The 25151-nt window shown below is 41.5% G+C and overlaps 1 protein-coding gene across 1 annotated transcript in view; it reads right to left on the bottom strand.

The window, feature by feature from the left end:
- clcn2c (chloride channel 2c) overlaps window positions 1-25151 on the bottom strand; it is a 147552-nt gene that overhangs the window by 44779 nt on the left and 77622 nt on the right. The window contains exons 7-12 of the mRNA XM_080459103.1: window positions 21096-21174; window positions 20810-20935; window positions 20037-20121; window positions 16050-16151; window positions 15462-15546; window positions 13303-13458 (exon numbers count right to left, since the gene is read on the bottom strand). Of these exons, the coding sequence (XP_080315229.1) occupies window positions 13303-13458; window positions 15462-15546; window positions 16050-16151; window positions 20037-20121; window positions 20810-20935; window positions 21096-21174 (633 nt within the window). The remainder of the gene's footprint in view (window positions 1-13302; window positions 13459-15461; window positions 15547-16049; window positions 16152-20036; window positions 20122-20809; window positions 20936-21095; window positions 21175-25151) is intronic.

The following is a 25151-nucleotide window of genomic DNA, read 5'->3' as shown; positions in this document are numbered from 1 at the left end:
GACATATGAATTAGAGGATTGCAGAAGCCGTTACACAAATGTGGTCGCTGTAATAAGCTCACGGTTTCAAATAGACTTTTTAATTACTCTGATCATTGCGTCTCTCTATCGCTCTCTCTCTCTCTCTCTCTCTCTCTCTCTCTCTCTCTCTCTCTCTCTCTCTCTCTCTCCTCGCTCTGTCTGTAGTTGGCTGTAATTAAGGCTGGCTGCCATGGTGACGTAACGGAGCTCCTTCTGTAACCCTCTGCCGCCGCCGCCGGCTTCACTCTGCACAAACACACATAATGTGCGGAGGTGTTCGCACACACCTCCGAACGCACAGCTAACACCGAATTGGTGAAGAGAATCAGAAGCCAGATATGCAACCTGTTGAATACGCAAAGAAAAAAAAAAAAAAAAAAGACTAAGAACAATCCTCTACACTCTTCTTCCTCTGATGGTTTTCTCCTCCACCTCGCCTGCATTAGAGCCAGGATTTTTTTTTTTTTCTTCTTTACAGGATTTGGGAACTAATAAAAAAGGCTTGACATTAATAGAGTCCATGAACTCTGGGTAGAGCTCTGCAGTGAGTGTGTGAGTGGTTTATTGGGTGTATTTTCTCCTGAATAGAGGCCAAAGAATTAAGATACACTAGGAAATGTACAGGGAGCCGTTATATAGTGAGTCAACCCAAGTGTAACATAAAGTAAAGACCCTTACAGTCGCAGTGCAATGAGATAAAAAGAAAGTGGCGTTTCGAGTTCAAGGTGGCTTTATTCATGCCCCGAGATAGATTTGTCGTACGGTAACAGGATCTGCACACATGCAGACATTAAAAAAAACGACAGGACAACTACAGAGGACCACAATGATGGCGAACAAAGACATCGAACAGAGTTCAGGGATTCTCATCATTGGGGCGCAGGAAGAGTGTGTGAGAAGCAGAGAAACCGTTAACGTGAAGAAGAAAAAGAAGGTTAATCGTGGGCTAAAAGCATGATGGAGAGCGCTGAGGAACAAATTTACAGAAGGTGAATGAAGATTATTTATTCTTCTACGTTGATAGCTTTTATGCACTAATGCAACTTCTGTGTTTTTTTTACGCCTCATGATGCATTTTTGACTTTTTGTGACTTAGATAAACGAAAAGAAATGTATAATTTTTTTTTTAAATACCTACCATATTTTCTGGACTTGTGACACTGGTTATGCGACTTGTGTTAAGAAGCGACTTGTATTCTATGATGTCATAACAGGTTGTGTGAGTTCAATCATCAGAGTTAAGACGTGACCAAACAATAGAAAAGTAAGTTATACCTGGAAATAGCTTCAGTATTTAAATAAACAGCAAAACAGAAAAAAACATATTAGTTTGCGTGAGAATTGGCAGCGCTGCTTGACTTGCATGTAAAAATACATGTCATTTGATGTTTTTGGCATATCACAATTTTTATTTATTGACTTTTTTGGTCTGTGTTTTTCATGTAGTGCAATATTTTGTTCATAAGGATACTAGGGATTCACACTAGGATTCATTAGATCATTTATTGAAAACACAAGATATTTGCTCTGAGTTGATCAAATCCATCAAATCCATCCACCTAGATTTTTTTTCACCTAAATAATGCAGGGAGCTCCATATTCTAGGCATTGAAAGAAAGCGAATCGGAAAATACAGCCTGAACCAGCTGCTTGGACACAAACAAACACACACACTCTCTCGGCAGGAGACGAGACGAGCTTTAACCATGGAAACTGCGCTGACGAGGGCAAAGTTGCAGTTGCCCCTTAAGGTTGCTCGTGGTTGCTACAGAGGTGGACTAATGACACGGCCCCTTCCGGCTGTGAATCACTACACAGGACTACGAGCTGGAGAGAAGCACTCAGCGGTGAGGGAAGGCTTTTACTGCAAGTTATGGGGAAAATTTTGACATTTATGAGCAAAATATGGTGAAAAAAAAGATCAAATAAGAGAAGTTAGTCATCCTGGAGCTGTTAAATCAAAATGTGACAGTAGTTTCATTGAGGCAATCACACATAAGTCACATTTATATGATGAAGCTGCACGTGAAGCTACTTCAATTTTAGAAAATGGTGAGGAAAAATAAAAGTACTATAAATAAAGATGTCAGAAACTACTGTAACGGTACACAAGATCACACAAACGCCACATAAACTGTACACATCAGTTGCTTTCAGTGTAGATTGGGCCTCCTCTTGTGGGCATTCCCTTTTCTCAAACTGCTGTGAATCATGCTTTAAATATTGCCTTCAATCATTACATCTTTTCTAACTCTGCTTTCAGCATTTCTTAATATTCTATTCTTTCCCATTGACGTCCCTTGGAATCGTTACATGTCTCACTACTACCATGCCTGCGTGTTAAGCCATTACTAAACTCTTGGTCTGTATCTGGAGAAAACACATTCAACAAGAGCATGCACTTTCCGGTTTACAAGACTAGATCACCAACAAAAGCCTTTCCGTTAGACAATTTCATTCACTTCCATCCACTATACAGCAGTGAACATAAAAATGAAGTCAAGACACTGTGACCTTGACACTGCTGCTTGCGGCATTCCAGGAAGTCCTCATTCATTGTCTATATATATATATATATATATAACCATTTATTACATAAGGATCAGGCACAAACATGGTAGAAATGACTGAGTTTTTGTTTTTTGTAAAAAAAATCTATTTGTAAACGTTACATGTGCAGCCTTGAATCCAGAATAATTCTTTACAAACAAGTACACAAAAGACTTTTTCCATCTTGCACAATGGACACTCTGTTACTGTCCATCTACTCGTACATGCGAAGAGGAACTATTTACGAAGTAGCACAAATTTTTCCATTTTCCTCTGTTTACATGGAGACGGAATCGGCACATTTTCAAGAAGTCGCACCATGGGAGCCACTTCTAAAAAGTTGCGTTCTCAGTGACTCCGAGCACCGCGTCAAAAGACCCTCAAAACACAATGGAGGCTTTCCGTCATGGCTTGAAGTTGTTGTCCTGTAAACGGGGTCTACGGCAGTGATTCTCGACTGGTGGCTCACAAACAGTTTGGTTGCAGGCCTGTTTTGTCCATTCACCATTTGTAACTAATTATTTGTAGTGAGAAATGACAACTGCCATTTAGAAGTTGGTTTCCATATACAAACAGCATGGAGATACACAGGTAACATGCAGTATATGGTATATCGATCTCCGGTGTGTTTTGCCAAACAACATTTTGGTACAGAAAAGCATGAAACTAGTCAAACTTAAACACCATTTGGAACTACAATGAGATCTTTCATGTCGGTGCTTGAGAACATGGTGGATTCTGTCATAAAGAGTTTTGTTTTGAATTACAATCCTGTTTACTGCAACTGATTTTTGTTCAATGCATTAGAATTGTTGGAAATGTTCCTTGATTTGGGTTTCTGCCAATGGCAATGCATTGTAAATATAGACTAATGGTTTCATTACTTACAGTTGAAGAGGTTTCATGTAGCTACCGGGAGGACTGGGTTCCTTCAGAATTAATAAGCTGAGCTCATCCTCCAGCAAAGTTTTATTTAGCGAATAAATAACCTTTGGATAATGCAAACGCAAAGCTAACTCAGAGAAAGAACAGCTTTGCCGCATATCTGATTTGATTGGGTTTGTCCGGGACCTATGTCATGAAGTGTTGGATTAAAATAACCAGCAAGAAGCTACATCAGCATCCCAGATCATCTCAATCTCCTCGTCTGTTTCGATGTAAAATTTAAGAGGCGAGTGTTTTTACAAGGTTAAAACCATCGTCCTGCCTGGAGCCACAGCCCGGGGCAGTTAAAACCCGATGAATGGCCTTCATGTTTAATTCTTTAGGAGGCCTTCCAAATTGACATAGTGCGACTGTATAATTGGGAGCTTATTGCTTTCGAGGACACACATTACCATTTCCAAACACATTTCTTTGCCCTTTATTTGTTCTGTTGCTATTTATGTCCCGTTATCTATTGCTTTGTCTAATTCTTCGCAGCAGCATCGACGACTTCTCCTCGCCGGGGACGGGGGGGTCATTAATTTTTCATCTAATCTAATCGAATGTAATCTACTAAGCGTACCCCTCACAAAGGTGGTGCACGGCCATCAAATTTTATGGGGTTCTCTGACCTCGCACTGAAGCGGGGCTTTCGATAAACCCGGTGTGAAGCAGAAGCACCGGGGCAACAGAATCAAACTGGGGATTGAACGGACTGCTGGTTTTAAGGGTTGGTAGTGCTTCTTGAATTGATTTGAAGGAGAGAAGTAAGTAAAAATATACTCTTCTCGTGATTCCTCCTGCATTAAAATCTAATTAGAGAATTCTTAATGAAGCACATGACTTTTGACGGCGGCTGTAATGAGACTTATAAGTTATTAGGTGCTTCGGGGTGATGCTATTTTTGAAGAAGAGGTAATTAGTTCATGTATTTTACTCCCGTTTCATTATTGGGTCTGATTACTTGTGTGTTTGTGCAACAAAAATGCTAACGGATGCTTTTTGTAGAAATTTGGCAATGCAGAAATGTGAGCATCAGAAATGAGTAATAAACTCACACAAACAAGAAGCTTTTCCTAAAGACTGTGAACAAATTCTTTTTGTAGAACTTCAGTCATTAATATGTGAACTGAGGTCCAATGAGAGTCAACAGATTAAGTGTAAGGTACCGTTTTCACATTTTCAGAAAAGTTGTGTGTTTAACATGGCAACATTTTGAAAACAATGTCCATTTAAACGGAAACAGGAGTAACTATGAAAACAATGTAAATGAGCATGAGCATGCATAATTTCTTCATTTCAAATTCAAAAAAGCTCTTAATTTACACAGCAATATTTTGAGAACAGTGGCTTACAGAGAAATGGCAGAGATGCTGAAAACTATAGTTTTCGTGTAGGGCCACGGGTTGGCTGTTCTGGTTTTATAATGAAGCCACACAGACGTGTGCAGAGGACAATACACTATAAACATTAGCAATGGCGAGTACATGGACATTCATATGGACATTGTTGTTATTGTGCATCAACTCGCACATTGGCAGAAGAAGTATTTACTCCAGATCCACAATAACCTCAACTTAAGTGCTACAAACACTAAAAAAATGGCACTTGAACACCGTAGCACTCAGCACTGCAGACGCAAAGAGGTTGAGAGCTTCACATTCAATGTAGAAGGTACTGTGGAAAACAGGAAGGCACCGCAGTAGGTGGTGAAGATGTGGAACACATCAGGAACAGACCTGCTACCTCTCCTCCGAAATGTTTACACAGATCCATGGCCAGCAGTATTTCAAAGAACTCCACCAACTCTGGATATTATCTGTTCTCCCTATTGCTCCTTGTAAAGAGATATATTCTCTTCCCAGCATCAAAAATTGATTCGAGCAGCCAAACTGCCCCTCCAAACACACAAGACCTGTTTACAAGAACTAGGCCCCGTCCACACGAGCCAAAACTTTTTTTTTCTCCTGGGCCTTCTCCCCAAAAAAATTCTGTCGACGTGTCACTATGAACACGGCTCAACACGAGGCACATGTACGAGCAGATGGAAAATTAGAATGACGACGACCTCCAGAGTGACATGACTCCTCGTCCATATTCTGGCCTAACTTTGTTTTGTTCATTGTTCGATTTCACCTGAAGCTGCTTCAAGCTTTTTCATTGCAAATGGTAGTAGAAGATCCAATTCTGGTAGGTTGTTTTAAATCCATGAAAGTCTGCCTTATACAGTAGAAAATTCTGCGTTGCGACCATACATCAGACTAAAATCGTTTGAAAAAAACGCATAATTACTTATGACGCCATTCAATCAAGCAACAATACCGGTGATGACAGTAATTCTATACATTAGCAAGGACCTGACAATCAATCTGTCAGTCAATTTGTTTTCCTCTCGAGAACAATGGTTGGATTGACGGTAGATGCTAAGAATATTAGCAGATCGTTCAGATCATAAGAGTGGTAAATTAGAGTCACTCACAGGGTTTTTGGGTGTCTTTTCTACAATCAAATCAACTACAATTGTTCCCGTTTTAGCCACATAAATCTCACAGGAAAATCTCAGCAAGAGACTCGCAAATCATCCACTCCTTAAACACCGTTCCAGCATTTATTGAAATGAGCAGAAAAGGACTTTCCTCTGTTCAATCTCAGATCTCAACCGCTGCTTTATTCCCAGGGGCTTATCCACAATGTTTCTTATGCAGAGAACAAGAAATGAATTAAATCTTCCTGAAAAAGAAGTACAACACCGCAACACCGGCATTATGAGATTTCTGTATACCGTCTGCCGCTGAAGGAAATGACATCAGTTTCTCCAGAGTGGTGCAGTTGAGGGTGTAATTTTAATATGCAACGACATGAACTGCACGTTAGCCGAGAACCGCTGCTAATGGCACATTAAGAAAGTGAGCGATAAGCAGAGCGAGAGCTGCAGCTTTAGCTCAGGTGAGTATATAACAGAAACAGGAAAATGTGCAATTAGTCCACCAGCATCATATAATGAATCTATATTGTACTGATTACACGGGAGAAGCCTCGACTTAACATGCACTTTACCTCACCCCTCAGAGCCATGATGAGACTGATCGTCTTTCATATGGTGTTTTTTTCTCCTACAAAATATCAAGAAATATCTTTACTGTTGGATTTATCACTCACAAGAGTCCTTATTATAAGTCTTAGCTCTGTACAGCTAATCCAGAGAATGCATGTTTTTTTTGTTTTTTTTAAAGCTGTATCACCGTTCCTTCTTAATATTCTCTAAATGAAAGGTGTCAAACATAAGGGGCCAAAACCGGCCGGCATGAGACTCCAATCTGGGCCGCCAAAACACCAAACTCTTCAGCATGGCGCTGTAGCATGTAACACAGCTCGGCATAAAATCCTCCTCGATCCACTGAGCAGTTAGAGGATCACTATGTGGTATATAGTTGCATCTTTTTCCCCCCCAACTGCTCTGTGAATTGTTAAACTCTTATTGAGTTATGTGGGCAAGACCTGAACAATCTATGGCTTCAAGATTAATATTGTACAAAACAAGTTCTTCACCAGTGTAACTGTGTTCCCCAACTTTATGAAGTACGATACTTTTACCACTGGAGAGTTTGAGTGAAGTCCAGGCACTTTCTTTCTCTCTCATGCCTCAAGTAAAAACTGGATTTCCACATAAATATATAAACTTCCCAAGAAACCTCTGCCACCTTCTGTCATCGTTCGTTGCAGCTTAATTTTTAAGAGGGGGGGGGGAAAAAAAATTGACAAAAACAGGAACAGAGAAGTGAAGCGGAAAGGAAGAAGTGAACGGTACTCATGCCAAGGGTAGCAGCTATGACGCAGTATCCAGGACATATATATACTCTATTTAATTTGTCAGTCATCTGGGAGGCCGCTGTGCTTGTGTCACATTCAGAGGACAGTCTATCGCCCGGGGCCCTCAGGGGACGCTCGGGGGCCCTTCTCCTATTCCCACTCCAATTACAGTCCCGCCAGCTCCCTGTCACTTTGACGCACTCGCAACCCCCAACACACACACACACACACACACAGATAACACAGGGCTCGATCAGGTGGCTGGAGGACGCGCACCCGCAAACACACACAGACACACACAGACACACACACACCTGATTTCATAAATCCATCCCTAGCTGAGAGCCGTTGATGTGCTTAATTGCACACCACTAAAAATAGCATTTAAGGCCAACGCCAAAGCAGTTTGCAGGATATTGTGTGTGTGTGTATGTACGTGTGTGCATGCGTGTGTGTGTGTGTGTGTGTGCTGCAGAGCAACCCACAACTTTTCCCCGAACTTACCATAGGACAACATTTCACCCCTTTAATTCTGCGTGTTTCAGTAAAAATAACTTTGCCGACACGCCCGGTTTCACGAGACGCCCCACTCGCATCTTTTCCCTCTTCGATAGTTCGGCAGCTGGGTCGAGACTCTACCCTGAAGGAGATTTGCTGGAAATGAGGAAGATGAAAAGATGGCTGCTGAAAAAGAGACATTATGAAGCAGGAGAGGAAGGGAGAGCGAGCAGCCTTGTCTTTGAAAATCACCAGGCTGAGAACCCGGAAAAACCAAAGGCTGCAATTATACAGAGCCATTACAGCCTCACTTTGAATAGTGTGTGTGTGTGTGTGTGTGTGTGTGTGTGTGTGTGTGTGTGTGTGTGTGTGTGTGTGTGACACTTTACGACACACCATGTGGAGAACCAACTAAAGGGATTCAAAGGGTTTTCATGTCCAAACTGTGAGTTAAAGCCTTAAGGTGAAGATAGGGGATTGAAAGTAGTAGTGATCGTTCACATTTGGGTAACTAGAAAGGTAGAACGTTTTGTGGGCTGGATAAACCAAACATAATTTCCAATGAGGATTAAAATCCTTGATCGGTTTTAAGGTGAAATTAAAGTCATTCAAAGGTATCAACATGCAAGCTGTGTGTTTTAACTACATTGTGGAAACCTAAATCTGTGAAGTGACCCACACATGTTTTTGTAGGTACTGTATGTAAGTGAGGCTCAGTGAGGAAAGTCATCAAACTTTAGGTGATGGTTTTCCACGAGGCTTTGAAGATACAGTACATTTTTGGGTGGAGGATGGTTGTGCAATGATTCAAAGGGAAAGGAGAGGAAGTTTTTATATTGGATGCAGTAGGGATGAAGAGTCTTTGGAGGTCTAGGAGGATGTAGTCATTCAATAGGTTTAGGTGAAGAGACGGGCAGCAGAGTTTTGAGCATATTGAAGCTTCTTCCAAGGTTCAGAGGTGGAACCAATGAGAATGTTGTTACACTAGTAGAGGTAAGGAGTGACTAAGGCATTGCAGCCGAGATCGAAGGACGAAAACGGGCGATGTTGAGGATGTGAAAGAAAGTTGGTTCATGTGGGGTTCAAAAGTGAAGTTGCAATCAAAGGTTGTGGATAAGTGGGCAAGAAGACCTGGATAATTGAATCTTAGGAGAAGAAAAAAAAACTGAAAGCCTCATTGTGTAAATCCTCACATTTCTAGGTGAAGTTATGTGCTAAGTTTAGACAGGTTAGAGCTGGACTAAAAGGTCATTCCTTTGGACTCATGTTTGTGTGGAGAAATTCAGGACGGAGTTGGTTAGAGGTAAGGTTATAGCAAGTCTGTAGGAAAGTATTGTAATCCCCTCTTCATCAAGAAAATGACATTTTTAGGTGAAGACTCGAGTCTGCTTCAGTCTTTACTATAAAAATGATTTCCTGAATCTATGTCCCTGGAAGGCATTAAAACTAAAGTGTGTGCGTGGAAGAGGACATGAGTCAGTGCATGCCCAAAGATAGAGGCAGAGAGAGGCTCGATCAAATTTGTGCAGATGGGTGATTCACATTGGGGAAAAAGTAAGAGCGCCTTTGTGCGCCTGCCTTACTGTAAATATCACTGAAAGGAAGATGTACACATGCACACGGTATGGACGTCACGGTATGACGCTGTAAAAGACACAAGGCTGGTTTGCTAAAGGACAGGAGGACCAGTACAGAAATACCACAGGCGGAAACGGTGGCTCAGGTAACAGACGTTCATTAGAAAATAGTTGAATCAGTCAGATGGGCTTTGTGAAACACTCAGAGCTGGTCTGTGACGGTCCCAGTGTGGAGATGGACCGCCAGACAAAAGGTTGCGAGAGACGTTTCCCCGTCTGTGGCGTACCGGGAGGAAGCAATGACAGTGAGTCAGGTTCTGCCGTCACTGCAGTACAGTGGCATCATCAGTCTCGTCGCTTACATAACTTTGACACTGGCGCCGGTGGTCAGCGTTGGATACCTTTGTGATGACCGCTTGCTTCTGGTGACGACTTGTCAAGGGTGTCGTCTGCTTTTGGCATAATGAAAGTTCCTGCTCTGTGACCCCGTGCCTTAGATAAAATGGTTGTACACCTGCAGTTCCCAAACTTTTTTTCTTCGAGCTCCTCAAATAAAAAAAAACCCCACTGTGGACCTCATCTGCAATATTGCTGCACAAACATTACAGCCAAACTTTCCACCAATGTAATGGTCAAAACTGACATTTTGCATTTTCAGTAGCTCAGAGCACCATCGTCACGCAAACCCAAAATACAAACGTTTTATGCTTTCTCTTGGAACCGTTCCCATGTAACCATGGAACTTTGCTTTCACTTGAAATGTCATTTGTGTAAATAGGGCCTAATATTGTTTAAAAGTTCTGTACTTTTGTGAGGTGACCTTGAGTGTTGTGAAAGGCGCTTACAAATAAAATGTATCGTTGTTATTATAATTATTATTATTATATGGACAACTGAAGTAATTCAACTTTCGTACAGTCAATGTCAGCAGTGCGGATTAATTTAATTACAGTGAATTTCTATCAGCATTTTAACAGGCTAACTTTAGTTTATATATTCAGTAGGAGCTTGACAGAGTGACCATCATGGTTGTTTTATTTCATTAGCTTGTTTAAAATTAAATAATAGCAGTGACAAAGTTTCTAAAACTCCATATTTTGCCCCCGGCTAACTGCCTGTGCACTCTCCAACACACACAAGCATATCACACAACCCAGCTCCACTCCATTCTGCACCCACTCGCACTTCTGCAGGACTTCACAAGCTCACACTCACTCAGCCCTCAGCACAGTAAGGGGAGATTTATAACCTCTGTCTTTGTTGCGTTGGTAAAGGACATTTCATTTCAGCTGTGCAGTGCTGTGCAGAATAAATAAAGGTTACATAAAAAAAAAAAAAAAAGGCAATGTAATCACAACACAAGCAGCACAAACCTTAAACACAAAGAACAACAGCAGCAGAAGGAGAGGACTGCCTACACAGGAACTGTTCGGCTTGTTTTTTTACACGGAGGTCAAGAGTGCAGAAGTACTTTCTATCACACGCTTCCCTCATTCATACCACATCCTCATGACTCCCCACTGCAGCAAAACTGCTGGAATGCAAAGATGATGTACAGCAGTGTTTGGCTGCTTAACTGAACCTCACAGGTGCTTTCACATTTTTCAATCTTCCCGGAGGTGAGCTGTGATGTCGAAGCACAGTCATGCTTGTGTGTCGCCCATTTCGAGTGTCACTGCCCAGTCATGATTCGCCTGGATGATTAGTACCGCAGGACGGTATCGAGTTTAAACTCCCTGCGATTCGATTTTTGATACTCCACCCAGACCGGACAAAACGCATCAGCCGAATAACTCGGCATTAACTCAACAGGACTCGAAGCAAAAACTAGACTGGAAACTCCATCCATCCATGCAGTGGTTTATCTTTGATAAATAACATTTGTTCGGGCTGCCCTAGACGTGTGGTTATCTAGTGATATGGCAGGGAGCATTTCTCTAAAGAAATCAGCACCAGGAATGTTGTTCTGGAATGCCATGGATCACCGTCTAACCTCCAGGAGGTGTTTCGAACCCGACTAGACAAAACCCAGATGATAGGACGGTCCCACCTGACGACCCCAGAGCTTTATAGGTTAAGTGTTAAGTACTAATAACTGAATAATGTTGGCAGTTTTAATCATAATAAAGCCAATGATGTAAAAGTGTCCATTAGTGTAATGATATAGGAGAAAGATTATTGGTTACAAGTTATTGCATGATTGATTAGTTGTTAAAATACAGAACTAGCATTAAATAAAACAATTGCTGCAATGTGCATTTCTTGTTTTTGGAGTTTTGCTCCACTTTGCTTCCTCAAAAATAATCATGCTGGATAAAATTGTTCTCATATTGATTGATTGAGGGTACAAATTTCTCCATTATGGTTGTCAAGCTACTATTTCATTACATTATTGGCTTTATTTGAACAAAATGAAATGATCATGCTATTGGCAATCACTACATTATTGGTTGATACACCAATAATCTTTCTAATTGTTGACTAAATATAGCCGTTCAATTGTTGACAGGTAAGAACTGTAACCTGCAACATTAATAAAGAGCATTAGCGTTCCAATTTGTCTGCAGGGCATTATTATAACATGTAAAACATTAGTTTTTACTGAAACAAGCTTAATCTTTTAAGAAAATACACAAGTTTTCTTTAAAGTCATTGCTGCATTGACTGGTCTCCTTTTACCAGCGATATAAATACTTTGGTGCATTTTGGAAAAGTTCTAGACCCCAATTTGAGGTAGTTGCAGCAATTTCAGGAGATTCTGTTGGTGACAGTCGACAGAATCAAGTGTTATAGGTGTTTATGATCTTTATTTGTAAAGGAACTTAATAACTGGAAGTACCCAAAAAAAAAAAAAAAAAAAAAAAAAAAAAGACAGAAGAAGCGGGCATGAAATGATCAGTAAGATTTAGTCCTGGAAGTCATGCTTCACTTCTACTCTCTGACAGTGTTTGAAATAACAACTTGATCCAGTCCCTTTAATCCAAAACTGTTCAAGCGACCTTTATAGACAGGACAAATAGAGCCGCAGTCTTTTCCTGATGTATGAAAATGGGCTCCCGTTTCTGACGTTCCACAGGGATCCCATCAGCTCCTCCACTCTGCGATACTACATCAAAGTGGACCCAAACTTTAAATGGCCTCCTGGGAGCGGGACTTTGTAATGCAGTGGGGAGGAGATCAGCCACTTTCCGACGTGCTTCTCCCTTTGTTCTGTCTCGGTGACGAGGAGAGATGGGCCGGGTGCCAATAATTTCCCATTAGCTCAGGTCCAGTGCTGAATGAAAGGGGCAGAACCTCTCACATCTATAACGCCACCCTGTTCAATTCGCAAACTCTTTGTGACCTTCGTTTATCTTTAGCGCTACTTCAGCCACAAGCCGCCGCATTAGGAGGGATTTTTACTGTGACTGGAAATTACTCATTTTTTCTTAACGATTTACACTTAAAAGGATGATGGCACTTGCAAATAACAATGGCATGAAGAGTTTAAAGTGTTCACGTTTGCGTTTCATTGGTAATTGCTTTCTTCACCATGGAATTATGGAGACAATCATTCTAATCTGTGACGTGAAACAAAGTTTGAGTCAAAGTGCATCGATTGAATAAATCATCAAGTGCAGTTCAGAGACAAACTAAGGACAATTTAATAATATACCAGGGAAAAAAAAGATGGTAATAAACAAGAATAGTTGGAAGGTAAATTGTTGAAACCACTTTTACAATGCTAATTCATAATTTTTTGTCTTTATTCATCTAAATGTGCCAAAAAGATTTAAAAAAAACAACATTTGCTGGACTGGACTGGACTAAATTTATGTGGAATTATGTAGAACACAGGAGCAAACACTAGATGCTATGATAACTGGTATGCCTTTAGCAGCTTGAATAAGCCTCAAACGCACTGTAAACTTTCCTTTCCTACCTTCATGACGATGAACAGAACCAGCGTGACGAAGACGTTGACTTGCGGGTGTTTCCAGGCTTGAGAGTGTCCGATGTAATCAAACTCCTCGGCGATGCCCTGTTTAGCCCACGTCCGGTTGTCCAATAAAGTGACCAGAGACTCCTTCTGGGTTAGCTGTGAAACACAGGAAGTGACATCCTCACCATCTGTAGCATTAGAACTTCCTGGTAGCTCCGAAATAAACACGTTAGTTTTTGCTGAAGTAAATAATCTGTAAAGTTCTGCCAGGGTCTACATACAGCTGAGATATCGAACTCAACCATGGAGTTCCACAGGGTTTTGTGTTAGGACCTATATTTTTCCCCATTATACATGCTTCCTGTATGGAATATTATTAGTTAACACACCATTAACTTCCATTGTTATGCAGACCTAAGTTACCCTTCTTCCACAATTAGAGGTTCAGTTGGATCTTCAGCGATTCTTTTTTGGCCATGTGTACATGTCTGGATGCATCCCGTCCCAGCATGTGATTAACTGAATGGTTTGATGTGGAAGTACAACAATAACAGGAATTGAAGCGACATTAAAAGGCACTCAATCCCAAGTGCATCAAAGAAAAAGACGACTGCAAGCCTGTTTCTGCTTCTGGTGGGATGTCAACCTTTTTTCAAGCCTTCAATGACTTCAAACCAAGCGTGCATCCGACTCCGGGCATAAATGTAAATGTTACAACCAACCACCCATTCCCACAGCGTGTTAGCAGGGGAGATGATGCACTCTTAAGGCATAGGGATATTTACCTAGCAGGGAGCAGAGCAAGACAAATTTATGTGCAGCTGTTCAAAGTGCAGGCTCTCTGCGGACCCGGGTCATGATAATGTTGCCCGCTGCCAAAGAGATGAGTGAAGAGTGCATGATGCAGACACACAGAGGGATCGGAGATACAGGACTGTGGAAGTGCACTTCGGAGAGGAGCTTCAAGAGGAGGGGGGCTAGCGTGGGCAGATTCAGAGCTTCAGAAGCCTGAGTCACCCTCTCATTAGGAGCCAGGACCGAACAAGCATGTGTGTGTGTGCGTGTATGTGTGTGTACTGTATGTGCATTGAGCCTCAGGATGTGCACACTTTTCCCTCTTCTAATTCTCATAATTAGACGGATGAAGTGGGTGAAACTGAAAAAGAGCTACATGCACATGCTGGCTTATGAGTCATACTGAGAGCAAAAGGACAAGATGCTCAGACTGGTTCACAGTGTACACGGGTGACACACACACACACACACGAACCTGCACCGTGATCAAGAAAAGAAAAAACAATTGCACTTTGACGTGATTAGCAATGAGACTGTTATGTTAACATCGTAATGATGTGAAATGGCTCAGCTGCTCCCTACAGCTCCATGAAAGGACCTGGACAACTTCGTGCAACATGTACAACATGTAAATCCAACTCGGAGGCCCTGCCGTCAGGTTAATTAGTCACAATCGAGACGTTAAAATGAGTCAAATAAACTCGCTCAGTTGGTGGGGAAGGTGTGAAATACAGTCATTTGGCCAGTGTGACAAATCTAGAATTCACTTTTTTATTCTCTTCATTCAATCACTTTCAGATTTAGTTCAGAAAACGGCGCCATAAGAGAGCTGCAACTGCTGTACATGGTAGAGACAAGGAAAATAAATTATATGTATCTTGTTTTGTTAAGGTCTTTTAGGTGTTATCTGTCATCTTTGAATTGTCTTTGCACTGTAAATTCCTACTGCAGCAATATCACAGGACTAATTAGTTTTGTGTATTTAAACTAAAGGCTGCAAGCTCAGATTATAACCACATTGGATATTTCCTCTGCAGATGATGCACTCAGGAGACAGGTTTCCCAATTTTCCATGAGCAATTAAAGGCAGCAACTTTTTGGGAGGATTTTTAAATAATTTTTTTTAAAACTTATATAAATGAAATCGGAATCAAATGTGTTCTTCAGTAGCTTACGAAACATTTATTTTCACCATATTTGCAGTAAAGCAAGGTTCACAAACATACTGCAAAGAGCATAAAATATACTGTAAATACATTACATTGGCAGGATTTAATGAGCCACAGGCTTTCTTTCATATCCCCTCCACCAGCAGCCGAGCGATGCGTATAAATAATAAATACTACAGTATATGTTGAACCTACCTTTCCAGCCATAAACTGTCCAAAACCAGGCGGAAACGTCAGAGTGGAAATGAGTAAAGTGACCAGTGCTGGATACAGTAACCGCCTGAGAGAGGAGAGCAACAATAATGAGGTAGGAAGAAGAAAATAGAAGCAATCGATCGAAGTCTGACAGTTAAATGAGCTGACTGACAAAGAAGTGTTTTCTCCCTCAGGAGCACACGTTAACATTGATGCAGAGAGTAAATGAGTTCAGTTACACAGTTCATTGTGGCATATGGCACAAAAGTGTCTATTAAGTTGTTAATGTTGACTTTATTTCTGAACAGCGGATTGATTTAGACCAAAGAGCATGAGGAGATATAGTTTAAAAAACATGCAACGGTAATGCGTTGTTATTGGGACTGTTTATCAATGTGTGTAATTTCACTCAATTGATCTTTTTAATTAGCTAAACGCACATTTGTTTTTCAACATATTTTAACAAATTAGATTAAAAAGTAAATCAGTTGTTTTAGTAAATTAATGAAAAGATAAAATCATGACAGTTCCACTGGCAGGGAACCTCCTATCTATCTGCACATACTTTCCACAGCTACTTTTACTTACTTTTTCATGAGGAATCTATTGATGGCCTTCTGTTTCCTGATGAACTGGACAATCAGTCGGTTCAGGTAGACAAACAGAGCCCCACCGAAACCACTGGCAATACTGTGGAGACAAACAGGGAGGAGTTAAAATATGTTGCTGTTCAAACAACTAAAAGAACTTTAAATAGACATAGTTTCATTTCAATTGAACTTTGTTTGTTGGCTTTTAAGAGAACAAGAGATTGAGCATTACATCGATCAGACAACTGAGCATTCACCAATGTTGGGAGATACAAAGTTAAATTCTCTCTAACTAACGACTTAAAGCCTAATCAGTAACAACCCATGTCTTTCAACTGCACATCCTTCGAGACGAGAGCAAGGTGAGCTGATGAGTTAGAAGAACGGATCATCTTCCGGTCCAAATGTTGAGGGTTCACTGCCCCATCTCGCCTCGTATCTTTCAGAATGACCCAGAACCCCCAACCCTTGCATGGTAATAATCATAATCATCAGGGTGTGAGTTTTCGCATGAATGGGTCAACGTGTTTAACAATGGAGGTCAGCTAAGAAATGAGGTTTGAGTGTGTGGAGGAATTTTCAAAGAAAAACAAAGCATCTTGTACAGGATATGGGACTTCATTGGAAGCCAGTGAGGTTAAATAGGGAGGGGGGGTGATGTGCTGCCAGGGCTCGGTGTACTCAAGAGCCCTGGCAGTTGACAATACACTACAGTCTCTCATAGGTATTAGGACACAATGAACATAACTCCGCAGCAGAATAAAAGGAATGCTTGAACATTTTAAGGTGTGTGTTAGTCCATCATCGGTTTAGAAACGGAGGCTAAAACCATGAGGGGACAAAGGTGTATTTGATCATCTCAACCAGAGAATCAAGAGTGATAGAGAGTAGTGATGTTCTGTAAAGTGGCAGAAGGGCGTCTTTGTGAGCCTGAAAAATGGAGGTTGGGATCAAAGATGACACCCAGGTGTTGGACTTTGAGGGTTGGAGTGCTGGAACAGTTGTTCACCTTCACGTGAAATTTTCTATCTTTCCGCAACACCTTGAAGGCAACAACCATGTGTTCTGTCTGGTTTGATCTCTGTTCAGTTAACAAGGCGACAGACATTTTGATTACTACAAACTGGATGGTTAAGTGGAGATATAAATGTGCATGTCATCGGCATGGAAGAGCATGAAATGGAAAAAGCATTTTTCTGTGTCTCAGCAAAGGAGTTGGTATATAGGGAGCTTGTACATCGGGAATAAGTAGGAAACCTGAATGAAGACATAACAAGTGAACCAAGTATGTTGACATAATTTAACATTCTCCACAAATCGCGGTGGAACTCATGAAAAGACTTTCAGTGCAACCAAATCGGAGAATCAACTATTATGGTTTTTTGAACCACCTCCAAAAGCTCTATCCTCTTGTGCATTTGATGTGGAGGGGTTATCAGCAACAGCTGCATTTGCAAAGTGGGGAACTCACCGGCAAATTGCAGTAAAACGAAAAATGAGGATACAAATGCAGGAAAAAAGAGACAGTCGGTGGAACATGTGGGCACAAAGTGTAGCGAGAAAGGAGACAAACAAAGACGCACTGACAAGAGAAAACACATGAGAATGGAAAAAATGAGTGCCACGAAGATCTAAAGAAAGCGAGGGCATTGTCTGATGAGGACGTGTGGGGGAGTCGGAGACAAATCAGGAGAAGAGGTTTATGCAAGTGTGCATTTAAAAGCTCTGTGGGAGTCCTCATCGAAGCAGCAAGAGGGAAAGAAAGAGGAGAGAGAGAGAGAGAATAGCCTCAGACGGCTCCACAGACAACCTGATGCTTATAAATTTATCGTGCTGCAATATTAATTCCATCAAATATCTTTGAATAAATAATGAACCAGGTGATGAGGTAGTCTTGGCTCCTGCGGTGCTGCTGGGGATGTTCAGAGTTCTTTGCAGTAGTAAACTAGAACAGGCACTCGGGAGAGGGTACACCAACGCCACATTTTTTTGCTGAACTGAGTCCGCGTCACTAGAATGTTATCCGGTAACTCATATCGATGCTAACTAGCCTGTCAGGTATTAACATCACTGTGTGAAACACTGAGCAGGGAGCGACTCCCTGGCAACTGATGCTGATCTCCTTTGATATCCTCCATGAGGTGCCTCTCCCATCCACTTTGGACAGGGTTAGCTGTTAACATCCCAAAATCTAATCGATTGGTCCTTGGATGATGACAAATCATCCCCAAAGATTTCATGCAATTTAGCTGAAATGTTTTTGTGAACAGTTGGTAAAATACATACATACAAACCAATAAATAAGTAAATGCAGGCAGACAAAATATAACCTTCCCCCAGCTTTCATTGGCGAAGGTAAAAACACAAAGACAGGGCCTGAAGTTCGGCTTTAAGGTGAACAACATAATGAGGATTAGGTGGTTGTTAGAAGAGGTGTTGCAGGTTTAGCCAGGTAAGTCTAGCCAAGCATCAGAATGTAAATACTGTTTTATAGTCCAAAAAAATTGAAGTGGGGAATTCCCGACTGAAAACTCTCCGAAGTCCCAGCATGTATACTTTGCATAAAAACAAAGAAAAACCTTAAAGTTTAAATTTAAAGGTTATTATGCCACTGTTTTACCAGTCAAACCCACTCAAGATGAATTTGAGATGTTATGTGGCCCTTGAAATAAAAAGTGTTTGACACTCAGACTAGTTTGGAAATAAGACAGTGTAAAACATGTGGGATATGAGACTTGTATAAGCAGCAATGGTTTCAATTGTGTCTTATGTTCAGTGTTTTCAGCTCAATGCAACAGGATCTAATGAGAGGCTGATTTGAGTTGTATGAAGGCAATTGTAGACTGGCCGAGTCTATAGAGAGGTTTAAAAGCTGGTGTCAACATATTAGATCATCCCTCCCGTGTGTAATTATTGTACTCCATGCGTGTAGGAATCAGGTCGTATTCCTGCCTTCTCGTGTCCCACTGACGCTCTCGCTACTGAAGCCTGAAGGTGAAAACAGTAAGAGGGATAGTGTGCGACTCTTCAAAGACGTGCCCTTGGCAGCACGTAACACAGAACAAACTCGATCTGGCCTAGTTGACTGAGATGCTGACCGACTTTCCCTGCTTGACAGCTATTGGCAGGGGAAGATGGAAACTGCACGGACATGCTGGCCTCTTGTCTTTGACTGTGTGGACGCCTACATACAGGCACAACCCAAAACTGGGTGTGCTACCTTCTGTGGAGGTGTTGGGTGCAATGTGTGACCAATGAGTGGATGCATCGGTGGGCGCAACACCTCAGGACAAAGAGGGAAAAAGAAAAAGATAAAAAAAAAAAGCCAAAAGATGACTATTTTCTTCTCTCTGGGAGCTGGCGCACTGCACAATCAACGCATGCCAACTTTCACAGAAGAGCCCTCAGGCTGCAGCAGGATAAAATAAGACAGCTCTCAGTGCGCAAGCAACTGTTGCTCTCTGAATTATCTATGTTACTCATGCAGGCCACTTGGAGAGACCCTCCTCACCAGCTTTAGTGAACAGTGCTTGTAAATGATATCTGGGTTCATAATGAACTCACAACAAAAGGGAATACATGTCAGAAGAGGAAAATACAGACTTGGTTTCTTTTTGTTTATTTGAAGGTTGGTTTTAGGTCCTCGCACCACACAGACCAAACCAGTTAGTAATCTGGTACAAACAGATGTTGACAAGCAACTCACCAAATCTTCTTTTGAAGATATATGTGGCTTATGAATAGTAAATGTTTCCTGATAGTTATATGATGTTCAGATTTCTGGAATCACTTCTTCCTTATGCCACAATCCATTAAAATGTTTTTGACCGACTGACGCAGAGGAAAATTAGATCAGTTTTGATAATTATTTTTTTGTTTGTTTGTTTCTTGATTACGTGTTACCATTTGGTGGATAATTTCTTTGTTTCCATGCACATGGAGGTCGACCATGGATTCAGTTGACAGATCCAGTTTTATAACTTACCCTATTACAGCAAAGGCAGGAAGCTCTTGGAGGTCGAAGGGAAAGTCGAGCCGGAAACGGGTTTTAAACAGAGCCGTGATAGTCTCTGAAGAAAGGGAAGAACACATGTAGAAAACCATAACAATATTGGTCAGTTCCAGTCAGAAGGTAATAAGTGATTGCTGAACAAATTACTTTCACTGAGAAAGACAGCGGTGGATTGATGGCTGTAATGAAGAAATCAATGTCATGAAAAACAAGACACTGGAAGTCCCAAAGAAGCCATTCAATTTATGTCTTACTGTTGACAATTTTTTGCTTCAATGGGTCCAAATGTCTTTTGTGACCCCTGGAACATGACTGATTAGGAGTCGTTCCTCTGAAGCAAATGTTTTGAATGAGTCAGGGATGGAAAGCATTAAGTTGTATGCTGATGACTGAGCATTATGCATTGGCAAAAACAAAGGAACTGTATAAGGAATTGTAAGGAACAATGCAATTTAATCAAGAATTCATCCCATTAGCACTATGTAGCTGGTGTTGTGAAGGTCCTTTTGCCACTTTTGAGCTACAGTAACTCGATGTGTTGAATCCCATGTCCCATCTACCAGCAGGTGACATGACAATCAATGTGCTTCACCCATCAGTGGTCAAAATGTCATGGCTGACTAGTTTATCCATTAGAAGACTCCTCTGCAAACTGATGCAATCAAATAAGGTGATCGTTATACCTATTTATTGATCTCAACAGAAATGTGCTTGATGCTCAGTTGTGGCTGATCGACCCTCCTCACCTTCGTCTCTGTTCCACACAGCCAGAACTCTGAAGATGAAGGCACTGAAGGTAGCGGCGAAGAACCCTCTCCAATAGTTCCTCACCGCAAAGAAGGTGGATGTTACCTCAATACTGAACAGAACACCTAACAAACACACAAGGTGGACTTCATCAGCATGAGGTTCATTTTGGGCTCATGTTAAATGATCTGCACTCATATCGTACTGCCTTTTAATATATGCTTTTTCAAACAGAACATGACAAAATTTACTTTAGGTTCCCTCCCCCCACCACTGGACACTCACCTCCTATGGGGGCAGCGAAGCAGCAGCCCACCCCAACAGCGCAGGCTGCAGCCAGCATCTCGATGTTCCTCGACTCATTCTGAAACACAAGTAAACAATTCTGACAATTAATGACACCGTCTTGGTCTCGCCTCGTTTTTTTCCCTGTTTTGAGGGGGGATTACTACTTACCTCCACTCCTATGAGACTGAGATCCTTCAAGCAGCATGGCAGTGGTAAAGAAGGGTTAGTGTGGGTTTCCTTTACACTGTGCAGTGTATTGCTCATTATAAAAAAATAAATAAAAATCTGCCGTGCTAACAATTCCTCATTATTGGTGAAGTTGCTGCAGATGGATGCTAATCCTAATGCTAATTCAACCAAATGCAGTATTGAGATTCTGGATGCGTTTGTGGCTTGAGGAAAGAGACCAAAGCTATCAAACTGATCCTTTAGCTAATTCAGTATTTCAACTGGTTGGTGAGAGTTGTAAGTAGGAACTATGGTATTTGTGACACAATCAGACAATTATCACAAGCCGTCTGTGGTCGCATGACGTCATGGTGTCGTCCACATTATCGTAAGTGTGCAGAGCATCGTGGAAAGCACTGCAGCCAGAATGTTTTACCCTGCCCCTGGGGCGTCGAGTGTTGTTTACTCTTCAATTCATCACCTTCTCCAATAAAGTGTACATTTACCACAGGATCATCTGGGTCACGTGGAGTTTCTCAACATGCCCTATTAGACAGTAGAGCCGACCAATCACGGCCCTTATAGTCTGTGTTCTTTCCCTGTCGTTTTGTGGTGCTATGACTCGTATCTATAAAATGTTTGAGGTGCGCACAGAGTCTGCGGCGGAGGTTTGAGACATTGTCGCATATCAATTGTGTATAGAGTTTAAACCAAGATAACACCTGCTCATCTTTCGTTTAAGACAACTGAAATCACAGAGTGTGCAGCCACGTCTATGCAAGCTTCCCTCTAACTCAATAAAACCATCCCTACACACAGGACGGGAGATGACAATTGGTCGAAAAAGGAAGGAAGGGTTAAAACCTTGCTTCTGAGACTAGATAGTGTGGCGTGTCTGCAGTGTGGGAGACAGGACCTTTATAGAGGAGCATGCTGGGAATTGTGTAATTCAATTACCTTAATCCCTATAAGAGCGGGATCCTTCAGGTAGCATGGGAGTAAGACAGAGTTAAGGAAAACATGATGAAACAGTAACCGTTGGTGCTCTGCACTGCAGTCTCCAGCAACAACATTTATACTCAATCCACTCGACATTCAGAGAGCTGATGAAAAACATGCTCAGCAATTATATCTGATCCGATGTCAGGCCTCTTCAAAAAAAATGCCACGCTCCATGGACACGCAAAGTGCTCATCCGTGCCTTTTGAAACAAAGAGCTGTGGGTTTTTCTTTCTTTCTTTTTTTTAATTCCTCCCCACACAGCCGACAGGCTACATTAGCGTTCTGTACTTGAAACTCCAGAGAGGACCAGATACTGCTGCACGGGGACACTTCACACACTCCCCAACATTAATATGCCAGAAAATAAAGCCCAGCATGCAGCCGTGGATGGGCTACATGGAGACAATGTGCCGAGGACGACAATGATAGGGTGGGTTGGAAATGTAACTGGCACATTAAAGAGCGAGATGAGAGGAACAAATGGTGGAGGTGGAGGGCCAGGACACATTTGATGATAATTGCAAACTGATCATTGGCGCAGAATTTGGAGCAGTTTGACGTGAAAGCGAAAACGGGCTGGAACCATTTATCACTTTTATGTGGAGCACAAATCACAGCTCACTATTGACTGAAGCAGGGTTCGGTATCCCCTCATTTCGTCACAGCCGATTGAAATCCGCGGATGATGTGTGAATTTAAATAGATGTTGCATGTTTTCACATATGACGGGCTTTTAACACTGACCTGGTTTCAAAAGGTTGTCTAACAATGTTTTCTCTTTTGGGTGAGCGAACGCGCCAATATCCAAGCACCTTTAAAAATTGACGAATTGTTCCAGATTCAACCATGTTTTCAAGTGAAAACTCCAAGCTCTGTTGTGGTGTAACTGGATACCTCAACAAAAGTTTAGAGCCACTTAAAATGCGAGTTGTTTTTTGAAAACCGCTACCAAGGTGGAACTTTTTGAAAACTCTGACTGTGTCTCCATTGGAAAACGGGAGAAACAGCAAGTTTTCGCAAATGCTGCTGCTGCTCATGTGCACCACAGTCATAGTAAATAGTTCTTCTGCACATGCGCGAGTAGAAAGGCAATAACAGCAATGGCGGCCTCTAAAGTGTCATGACTCACATGCACATTCTGTAAAATATGGAGCCGAGAGAAGAACTGCTCATTTATTTTGAAGGCTTTTGCTTTTGTATGTTGGCGAGCGTGTCCAGTTTGTCTACACTGCTATGTCAAATTAAAGATGTCTGTTAGACAATGCAGGGGTTTTCCAAGAACTAAAGGCTTGCAGGACCTACAACTGCTGTTAAGTGGTGATGTTCCAGGTAGATTGATGGGCCATCAAAACATTTCATTACGTTTACAGATCCAAGTTATGTAAACGTAATCTGGTATATCTAATAACTGTTGCATAAAGATCTCCGTTGGGATGTTGCAGTTGGTACCTCAGGGCCATATTATGGATGCAGTGTAGAGACCCTTCAGTCGGTCCCACTGCCCTCTGTAGTGTCTTCAAACTCTGCCGTCTTCCCACCACTTCGCCCCCTGGAGAGGAGCTCACATCTCATCATAAGAGATGAGAGTCAAGACTCTTCCGGCTTTCCTCCAGCTCCCGACACAGATCGGATGAGAAGGGCAGCGAAAGCAGAAGATGATGAAAAAGAAAAAAAAAATGTTTTCGCTTTCCCCTAATCGTCTCCACATGCATCTTTTCCATTTCATTTTCCTCTGCCCGAATCCTCGCATGCTGTTCTGAAATTTGTTTCCGTCACAGCAAACGGGGGTAAAGTTAGAAGCTAAAAACTCCTGTTTGTTGACAGTTTTTAGTAATGATCCGTTATTAAAATTGGTAATTTCACACGGGATGAAAGTGATCTCTTCTCAAGGAGAATAATCTAAAAAAATTTGCGTTTGTTGAATAAATCAGAGAACAGATAGTGGGAAAGCCATTTGTGAGACTGACGCCCTCTAAAAAGAACAGGAAATGTCCCTGTTTGGAGACATTTCCTGCACTCATCTGTGTTTTCACATCCTCGTTTAGTTCCTTTCCCTCCGCGTTCCCCGATGATTCACTTTCATATTTTAGGCCTTCCGCACTCTCTGCAGCACTTCACTCTCCAACAGCTCCACAAATGTCATCCCCCCCTTTTCCAGCCCACTCCGACTGGCCTTTAAATAAAAAAAACTGTCACCACTCGTTGCTTTTACTTCATTTCCTCTACATTTCCGGTAAACAGATCCATTTGTGAGTGCAGAGGTAACGTTTGTCAATGCACATTCTGGCAAGTACACATTCTAAAGTAATCTGATTGGAAGTACACAATATTTGACTTTTTTGCCAATATCAACTGTCTGGCAGTATAAAGAAGCATTATTTGTACAACTGTATGCATCCGTTTGGCTGCTCCCTTCTAAGGGGACCACATTGCAACATGCAGCAGATTTAACTCAATTTCAGAGTGGAGTTATTTAGGATTATTGTATTTTTGAAAGGATAAATGATACCTTATTTTAAATGGTAATGTGACTTACATTATTAATCAACTTGTATGTCAATATTTTGTGGTAAATATCATCTGTGACCACTAGATGTCACTGTATGACAACAGAAAGCTGATGCAACCCCACAGAAAAATCTCCATAACTACCGTTGACTGACAAAACAAGAAAAATATTGCCAAAATGAAACTGAAAATTATAAAACGTGTTTCAGCAAAAGGAAATCAAACAGCAGTGAAAGTTCACTGTGTGTGAGAAAGTTGCGAAGGATTGAAGAAAAGCAGAGGAACTGTTACCGTGATGAAGAAAACAGAAAAGGCTAATTGTGGGCTAAAACAATTAATACACTTGCCGAATTCTCCAGACTAAAAGTTGCCCAT

Source organism: Lipophrys pholis (genome assembly GCF_963383615.2).
Source record: "Lipophrys pholis genome assembly, chromosome: 3".
Lineage (NCBI taxonomy): Eukaryota > Metazoa > Chordata > Actinopteri > Blenniiformes > Blenniidae > Lipophrys > Lipophrys pholis.
Note: the sequence above shows the minus strand (reverse complement) of the source record. Positions and strands in the feature narration are given on the sequence as shown.